Here is a 9850-nt window from a genome sequence, read left to right on the forward strand (position 1 = left end):
AACAACACAACAACATAAGAAACAGATCAAAAACAATACTACAACAACAACAACAACAACACAACAACACAAGGTACACAAGGTACACAACAACACAACAACACAAGGTACACAAGGTACACAACAACACAACAACAACACAAGGTACACAACAACACAAGAAACAGATCAAAAACAATACTACAACAACAACAACAACAACACAACAACACAAGGTACACAAGGTATACAACAACACAACAACAACACAAGGTACACAACAACACAAGAAACAGATCAAAAACAATACTACAACAACAACAACAACAACACAACAACACAAGGTACACAAGGTATACAACAACACAACAACAACACAAGGTACACAACAATAACAACAACACAACAACAAAAGAAACAGATCAAAAACAATACTACAACAACAACAACAACAACAACACAACAACACAAGGTACACAAGGTACACAACAACACAACAACAACACAAGGTACACAACAATAACAACAACACAACAACAAAAGGTACACAAGGTACACAACAACAACACAACAACACAAGGTACACAACACAACAACAACACAAGGTACACAACAACACAACAACACAAGATACACAACAACAACATAAGGTACACAACAACAACACAAGGTACACAACAACACAACAACAACATAAGGTACACAACAACACAACAACAACATAAGGTACACAACAACAACATAAGGTACACAACAACAACATAAGGTACACAACAGCAACACAACAACATAAGAAACCGATCAAAAACAATACTACAACAACAACACAACAACAACAAAACAACAACAGAATGTACGCAACAACAACATAACAACACAAGGTACACAAGGTACACAACAACACAACAACAACACAAGGTACACAACAACAACACAAGGTACACAACAACAATAACAACAACACATTAAACACTGAACAACAACACTCCAATCCTTATCAGAGTTTTACAGCACACGGGTATTCAGGATCAACATTTTACAACCAAGCTAAATGTCTATTTCAGTAACAGTTAAACAACAGTTAAGTCCTCTTCCATTACTACTCCACTATGGGAGTGAGGAGGCAGATTAATGCAAGTCTACATCCTCCATGACCGACGTCTTGATCAACTCAATATGGCGTCTCTGACCCACTGGAGAGGAACACAGATTTAAAGCTCTAGCCTGGGAACTATTACACATTCCTTCTCTAAATAGGCCTTCTCTCTCTCTCTCTCTCTCTCTCTCTCTCTCTCTCTATATATATATATATATATATATATATATATATATATATATATATATAAAAGATATATATATCTTTTTTTTCTTTTCTTTTTTTTTCTTCTCCTGGGTCTCCCCTCCAAACATTCACATCACATGCAAAAACATAAATGAATAACAGCAGTTATTAACAGATAGCGGTGCTAATATTATTACTATGGGATGACAAATTCTGGAGGTAGCATGTACAGTATATGAGATTGGAGGTCGTCTGTCTCTCTCTGTGTGTGTGTGTGTGTGTGTGTGTGTGTGTGTGTGTGTGTGTGTGTGTGTGTGTGTGTGTGTGTGTGTGTGTGTGTGTGTGTGTGTGTGCGTGTGCGTGTGTGTGTGTGCGTGCGTGCGTGTGTGTGTGAGAGAGAGGAGAGAAGAGAGCCAACTATCCTTAGAGAGAGGATGTGGCACCAGATCAGCAGGAAGGCGAATTGTAGTCTCTAGGTATTGATCCTTTGCCACTCAGCCAGAGTGCTGCTGCTGTTACTGCTGCTCCAGAGAAACATGATCCATCTGTCCTACGTATACACACCAGTTACCAAGGGCAACCAGGGCTGCGATCCACATTGATGTTTGAATGAAAGCATACATAGATTACTGTGTACATGAAGATTGTAGTGCTGGGCTGATTTAAAGGGAGGTCTGGTCAATCAGGACACAGACAGACAGCATTAATACACTACCAACACTACTAACACTACACTACACTACAAAAGATAATATAATATATTTTCCATTGTCATTCAAGATCAGATTAAAATAACTACTCATGTAATCAGTTGTACACTGTAACTATGAAGGTCACTCATAACATTCATACTGTCTACTAAACAATAACCCTTCAAGCAGAAACAACCTACTAATTCCTGATGCCTCCCTTCCTGGTAAAGCTCAAGGTTATGGTCATTCGAACTAGAGAGTTGTGCTTTAGGGTCGATAATATTATCAGTGAGAACGTATCTCCTTACTGAGCTGTGTTGTAACAACAGTGTTACTATAGTACTGTTAAAAGTATTAGTGTGTTACTCTCTTGGTGTTCTACAGCATTATAATGAGCAGATGGGTTACCATCCAACAGCTTGGGGGCTAGCTAACTAGTCACAGAGAACACTGACCTATTTTCAGACAGCAAACAAAAACTACAGCAAAAAATAGACAGAGAAAAGAGAGCGAGAGAGAGAGAGAGAGAGAGAGAGAGAGAGAGAGCAAAAGAGACAAAGAGAGACAAGGAGAGACAAAGAGAGAGAGAGAGTGAGAGAGTTTGAGAGAGAGAGAGAGAGCGAGAGTGACTAAGAGAGACAAAGAGAGAGAGAGAGAGAGAGAGAGAGAGAGAGAGAGAGAGAGAGAGAGAGAGAGAGAGAGAGGAGGGGGTAAGTAGGTAGGTAGGTCTCTCTGGGTGGGTTTGTGTGGGTGTATGGTAGATCCTAAATGGCATCCTAAATTAGTTGCTCAAACTCACTAGTGCAACATTTCAATTGGCTATATTAAAACCGTTTAATTTGATCCTGAGTGTAGGTTATTTCCCTGACATCTGGAATCAAGGACCCAATCTTTAAGAACGGAGACAAATTTGACCCTAACAATTACAGAGGCATTTGTGTGAACAGTAACCTGGGGAAGGGTTCTAAACTTCCTTAATAAGCACAATGTCTTGAGTAAAAGCCAAATTGGATATATACCAAAACATCGCACAACTGATCATATTTACACTTTATCGACTTCTAAAAAGCATTTGATTCTATTTGGCATACAGGACTGCTCTACAAAGTTATTGAAAGTGGTGTAGGGGGTAAAACATTTGACATAATTAAATCAATGTACACTGGCAATAAGTGCAGCATTAAAATTGGTAAGAAAATAACAGAATTCTTTAACCAGGGGCGGGGCCTGTGCCAGGGTTGCAATCTGAGCCCTGCACTCTTCAATATTTACATTAACGAATTGGCCACTATTCTAGAAAAATCCTCAGCCCCTGGTGTTAGTCTCCACAATTCAGAAGTTAAATGCCTACTCTTCGCAGATGACCTATGCCTGCTGTTCACCACAGCACATGGCCTACAGCAGAGCGTGGACCTGCTAGAGCAGTACTGTCAGCCCTGGGCCCTGGCAGTAAACCCCCACAGCACATGGCCTACAGCAGAGCCTGGACCTACTAGAGCAGTACTGTCAGCCCTGGGCCCTGGCAGTAAACCCCCACAGCACATGGCCTACAGCAGAGCCTGGACCTGCTAGAGCAGTACTGCCAGACCTGGGCCCTGGCAGTAAACCCCCACAGTACATGGTCTACAGCAGAGCCTGGACCTACTAGAGCAGTACTACCAGACCTGGGCCCTGGCAGTAAACCCCCACAGCACATGGCCTACAGCAGAGCCTGGACCTGCTAGAGCAGTACTACCAGACCTGGGCCCTGGCAGTAAACCCCCACAGCACATGGCCTACAGCAGAGCCTGGACCTGCTAGAGCAGTACTGTCAGACCTGGGCCCTGGCAGTAAACCCCCACAGCACATGGCCTACAGCAGAGCCTGGACCTGCTAGAGCAGTACTGCCAGACCTGGGCCCTGGCAGTAAACCCCCACAGCACATGGCCTACAGCAGAGCCTGGACCTGCTAGAGCAGTACTGTCAGACCTGGGCCCTGGCAGTAAACCCCCACAGCACATGGCCTACAGCAGGGCCTGGACCTGCTATAGCAGTACTGTCAGACCTGGGCCCTGGCAGTAAACCCCCACAGCACATGGCCTACAACAGAGCCTGGACCTGCTAGAGCAGTACTGTCAGACCTGGGCCCTGGCAGTAAACCCCCACAGCACATGGCCTACAACAGAGCCTGGACCTGCTATAGCAGTACTGTCAGACCTGGGCCCTGGCAGTAAACCCCCACAGCACATGGCCTACAGCAGAGCCTGGACCTGCTAGAGCAGTGCTGCCAGACCTGGGCCCTGGCAGTAAACCCCCACAGCACATGGCCTACAGCAGAGCCTGGACCTGCTAGAGCAGTACTGTCAGCCCTGGGCCCTGGCAGTAAACCCCCACAGCACATGGCCTACAGCAGAGCCTGGACCTGCTAGAGCAGTACTGTCAGCCCTGGGCCCTGGCAGTAAACCCCCACAGCACATGGCCTACAACAGAGCCTGGACCTGCTAGAGCAGTACTGTCAGACCTGGGCCCTGGCAGTAAACCCCCACAGCACATGGCCTACAACAGAGCCTGGACCTGCTAGAGCAGTACTGTCAGACCTGGGCCCTGGCAGTAAACCCCCACAGCACATGGCCTACAGCAGAGCCTGGACCTGCTAGAGCAGTACTACCAGACCTGGGCCCTGGCAGCAAACCCCCACAGCACATGGCCTACAGCAGAGCCTGGACCTACTAGAGCAGTACTACCAGACCTGGGCCCTGGCAGTAAACCCCAAAAAGACTAAAATAATAATTTTCCAGAGAAGATCCAGATCTCAGGGAATTAGACCAAAGTTCTCAATTGGTACAAAATATATAGAGTACTGCACACACTACAATTACTTAGGTTTAAAAATAAGCTCAACTGGACACCTTAATGAGGCAGTGAATGAACTGAGAGAGAAAGCACGAAGGGCATTCTACGCCATTAAAAAGCTAATTCAAATTGAAATACCTATTAAAATGTGTCTACAACTTATTGAATGTGTCATTGAACCAATTGCACTTTATGGCAGCGAGGTGTGGGATCCACTTGCAAAACAAGATTTAACCAAATGACACAAACACCCCATTGAAACCCTGCATGCAGAGTTCTGTAAGATTCTCCTACATGTCCAGAGGAAAACTACAAACAATGCATGGAGGGCAGAATTAGGCCAATATCCACCAATAATAAAAACTCAAAAAGAGCAATTCAGTTTTGGAAACATCTAAAATACAGTGACCCCCTCTCATATCATTACCAAACCCTGCAATGCCAAGAGCTGAGCAAAGAAAAGAGTCCCCTCATCCAGCTGGTCCTGGGGCTGAGTTCACAAACCTGTTCTACTAACACACTGAAGCCTCAGGACCAGAACATCCAATTAATCAGGATAAACCAAATTACAACACAGTCAAAACAAAACTATATTGCTTATTGGGAAACACAAACACAAGCACAAAGCAAAATGCAGTGCTATCTGGAACTAAATCGACAGTACACCATGGCTAAATATTTGACCATGGTTACTGATCAAAACCTTAGAAAAACCTTGACAAAGTACAGGCCCAGTGAGCACAGCCTTGCCATTGAGAAGGGTAGACACAGGAAAACCTGACTCCCTGTAGAGGAAAGGCTGTGCAACCACTGCACAACAGCAGAACCTGAGACGGAGCTGCATTTCCTGACAAAATGTAAAAAATATAAACCAATTAGAGAGTGTCATTTTCCCAAATGTGAAACCCTTATTCAATGTTTCAAAGACCTCTCTGATGAGAGTAGACTACCCGTCCTGTTGGGGGAGGACGCAGAGAGCTGTGGGTTGGCAGCGCACTACATTGCTGCCTGCCATAAGTTGAGGGACCGTGTCTGACAGACCAATCAACCTGCACATATCCTCTACTGTATGCTTATTGTTATTATCGAATGTATGAGAGAGAGAGAGAGAGAGAGAGAGAGAGAGAGAGAGAGACAGAGAGAGAGAGAGAGACAGAGAGACAGAGAGACAGAGAGAGAGAGAGAGACAGAGAGAGAGAGACAGAGAGAGAGAGACAGAGAGACAGAGAGAGAGAGAGAGAGAGAGAGAGAGACAGAGAGACAGAGAGACAGAGAGACAGAGAGACAGAGAGAGAGAGAGAGAGAGAGAGAGAGAGAGAGAGAAGAGGGGGTAGGTAGGTAGGTCTCTCTGGGTGGGTTTGTGTGGGTGTATGGTAGACAGACTGTATATGACTGCCACACCACTCTACAGTAATTGTAATTTGACAGACCTTTGACAGAATGTGGCATTGGAGTTTGGTACTCTCAGACTAAGGGCAAAATAACAGATTAGCAATTGTAATTTGTCCTGAGGTTTTAATGGCCTAAATGATACCCAATCCCCCCCTCTTATTATCAATTGAAGTGTTTCTGTGGTCGGTTTGAATTCACATTTATAGGCAGGCATATGCTTTCAATTTCTCAAATGGACTAATAAAGGCTATTTTTATTTTTGGACTTTCCCCCCCCTGAAACCTCAGGATTGCAGTTCAGCGATGTTTGACAGTTAAATGGTGGTCTGGCAGGTTCATGTTTCTTTGAGCTAGCGGAGGGAAGATTGAATCTTTAAACTGACACAAATGTGGAAAGAGGACAAATGTACGCACACACTGAAGACACAGCGTTCTGTAACCTGGATCCATTTAAGACTGCCACACTAAGACAGCAGCACTGGTCTGTTGGTCCACTGAGTTTACAGGGAAACGGTCCCATTCATTACACCAGAGATACTGTCATCTTAACAGCACTTCCACCTATCTATAAAAATACATAGAGACAAAGAGGTGTCTTGAACAGATTAAACCTGCCGTTACTGTGAGTGACATTTTTAATCAGTGGTTTCCGTTGGTTACCATTTTGCATATGAAAATTCATGCAAATAAAACCCCAACGGTGGAGACAACCGTCTTGACAACCGTCTTGACAACCCTTTGGATACAAAATCAATTCTGACCACTATAATACAGGATTTGCTATCTAGGCTATTTCATGAAATTACAATCCCTGGAACTGAAATTTGTCTACACTTTTCTCTCTCCCTACTTTTCTCTCTTCGAGTTGGAATTCGGTACCAGTGTGTGTCTAGCCTGAGACTGAGATAGCCTTGTTCTTCTCCCAGTGACTGGCTCTGTATCTGCATAGTGTGACTCATCCTCTCCGCTCCCCTCTAGGGAGCAGCTGTATGGCGCAGCCGGCCAGTCACAGTCATCCTCTCGCCTCTATGGAGCAGACAGCTAGTCACAGTCATCCTCTCCCCTCTATGGAGCGGCTCTATGGAGCAGCCAGCCAGTCACAGTCATCCTCTCCCCTCTATGGAGCAGACAGCTAGTCTCAGTCATCCTCTCCCCTCAATGGAGCAGACAGCTAGTCCCAGTCATCCTCTCCCCTCTATGGAGCAGCTCTATGGAGCAGCCAGCCAGTCACAGTCATCCTCTCCCCTCTATGGAACAAACAGCTAGTCACAGTCATCCTCTCCCCTCTATGGAACAGCCAGCCAGTCTCAGTCATCCTCTCCCCTCTATGGAGCAGACAGCTAGTCACAGTCATCCTCTCCCCTCTATGGAGCAGCTCTATGGAGCAGCCAGCCAGTCACAGTCATCCTCTCCCCTCTATGGAGCAGACAGCTAGTTTCAGTCATCCTCTCCCCTCTATGGAGCAGACAGCTAGTCCCAGTCATCCTCTCCCCTCTATGGAGCAGACAGCTAGTCACAGTCATCCTCTCCCCTCTATGGAGCAGACAGCTAGTCCCAGTCATCCTCTCCCCTCTATGGAGCAGACAGCTAGTCCCAGTCATCCTCTCCCTTCTATGGAGCAGACAGCTAGTCCCAGTCATCCTCTCCCCTCTATGGAGCAGCTCTATGGAGCAGACAGCTAGTCCCAGTCATCCTCTCCCCTCTATGGAGCAGATAGCTAGTCCCAGTCGCAGGCTGCAGACAGACTTCAAAGGAAGCTAGCGTCGCCTCCAGAGCCAACACATGGGATCAGCCATCTCCCATATCACTTCCCAGGATTCCCCTAATTCACTGGCTGAGCACTAGAGAAGAGAAACCAACCTTCTCCCTCCACAACCATACCCACCACTAGAGAAGAGAACCCAACCTTCTCCCTCCACAACCATACCCACCATTTGACTAGAGAAACCAACCTTCTCCCTCCACAACCATACCCACCACTAGAGAAGAGAAACCAACCTTCTCCCTCCACAACCATACCCACCACTAGAGAAGAGAACCCAACCTTCTCCCTCCACAACCATACCCACCACTAGAGACTAGAGAAACCAACCTTCTCCCTCCACAACCATACCCACCACTAGAGAAGAGAACCCAACCTTCTCCCTCCACAACCATACCCACCATTAGACTAGAGAAACCAACCTTCTCCCTCCACAACCATACCCACCACTAGAGAAGAGAAACCAACCTTCTCCCTCCACAACCATACCCACCACTAGAGAAGAGAACCCAACCTTCTCCCTCCACAACCATACCCACCACTAGAGACTAGAGAAACCAACCTTCTCCCTCCACAACCATACCCACCACTAGAGAAGAGAACCCAACCTTCTCCCTCCACAACCATACCCACCACTAGAGAAGAGAACCCAACCTTCTCCCTCCACAACCATATCCACCACTAGAGAAGAGAAACCAACCTTCTCCCTCCACAACCATACCCACCACTAGAGAAGAGAACCCAACCTTCTCCCTCCACAACCATACCCATCACTAGAGAAGAGAAATCAACCTTCTCCCTCCACAACCATACCCACCACTAGAGAAGAGAACCCAACCTTCTCCCTCCACAACCATACCCACCACTAGAGAAGAGAACCCAACCTTCTCCCTCCACAACCATACCCACCACTAGAGAAGAGAACCCAACCTTCTCCCTCCACAACCATACCCATCACTAGAGAAGAGAACCCAACCTTCTCCCTCCACAACCATACCCACCACTAGAGAAGAGAAACCAACCTTCTCCCTCCACAACCATACCCACCACTAGAGACTAGAGAACCCAACCTTCTCCCTCCACAACCATACCCACCACTAGAGAAGAGAACCCAACCTTCTCCCTCCACAACCATACCCACCACTAGAGAAGAGAACCCAACCTTCTCCCTCCACAACCATACCCACCACTAGAGAAGAGAAACCAACCTTCTCCCTCCACAACCATACCCACCACTAGAGAAGAGAAACCAACCTTCTCCCTCCACAACCATACCCACCACTAGAGAAGAGAACCCAACCTTCTCCCTCCACAACCATACCCACCACTTACTGTATAGTACACCACAGCTGCACAGTGTCACAAACACAAAATAATTTATTTAGATTTCCATACATACATCATGTCTCTGTCTGAATGTGTTTGTGTGTTTGAGTGACTTTGTGCATGTGGGTTATTTACAGTACAGGTCTAGGTGGCCGATATGCAGGCAGGGTAAGGTGAGGAGAGAGAATTATGGGGATTGGGGGAAGCCACACGAGACTGGAATATCTTTGACTCATATAGTCAGAGGTTCAGTTACCACATAATCATCACCAACACACCAAAACACATATTAACAGACAATCCAGACAGGCCTGAACACCTCTCTCTCCCACTGACTACCACACAGACAGCGTCAGACTAATTAACATTGCTGAACCAGAGACCATAGAAAGAGGAGAGAAGACGACAACACCTTACCTGTTCAAACTCTCTGAGGCTGTGGGTCTGGAGTGGAGGAGAAGGGCCTTGCTCTGTCTCATCACACGAAACATCTAGAAAAAGGAAACAGTTAAAAGTAACTGTTCAGTGACAATCTCACTTTTAAAAGTTTATATTCTGTTAACTCATACCCCAAAAATGTTGTTGA

The 9850-nt window shown here is 46.0% G+C and overlaps 1 protein-coding gene across 2 annotated transcripts in view; it reads right to left on the reverse strand.

Moving 5' to 3' along the window:
• Positions 1-9850, reverse strand: part of pde4dip (phosphodiesterase 4D interacting protein) — a 142481-nt gene that overhangs the window by 105806 nt on the left and 26825 nt on the right. For both annotated transcript variants that reach the window (XM_036978715.1, XM_036978716.1), the window contains exon 3: positions 9682-9755. In XM_036978715.1, the coding sequence (XP_036834610.1) occupies positions 9682-9755 (74 nt within the window). The remainder of the gene's footprint in view (positions 1-9681; positions 9756-9850) is intronic.

This window comes from Oncorhynchus mykiss, chromosome 5 (assembly GCF_013265735.2).
Source record: "Oncorhynchus mykiss isolate Arlee chromosome 5, USDA_OmykA_1.1, whole genome shotgun sequence".
Lineage (NCBI taxonomy): Eukaryota > Metazoa > Chordata > Actinopteri > Salmoniformes > Salmonidae > Oncorhynchus > Oncorhynchus mykiss.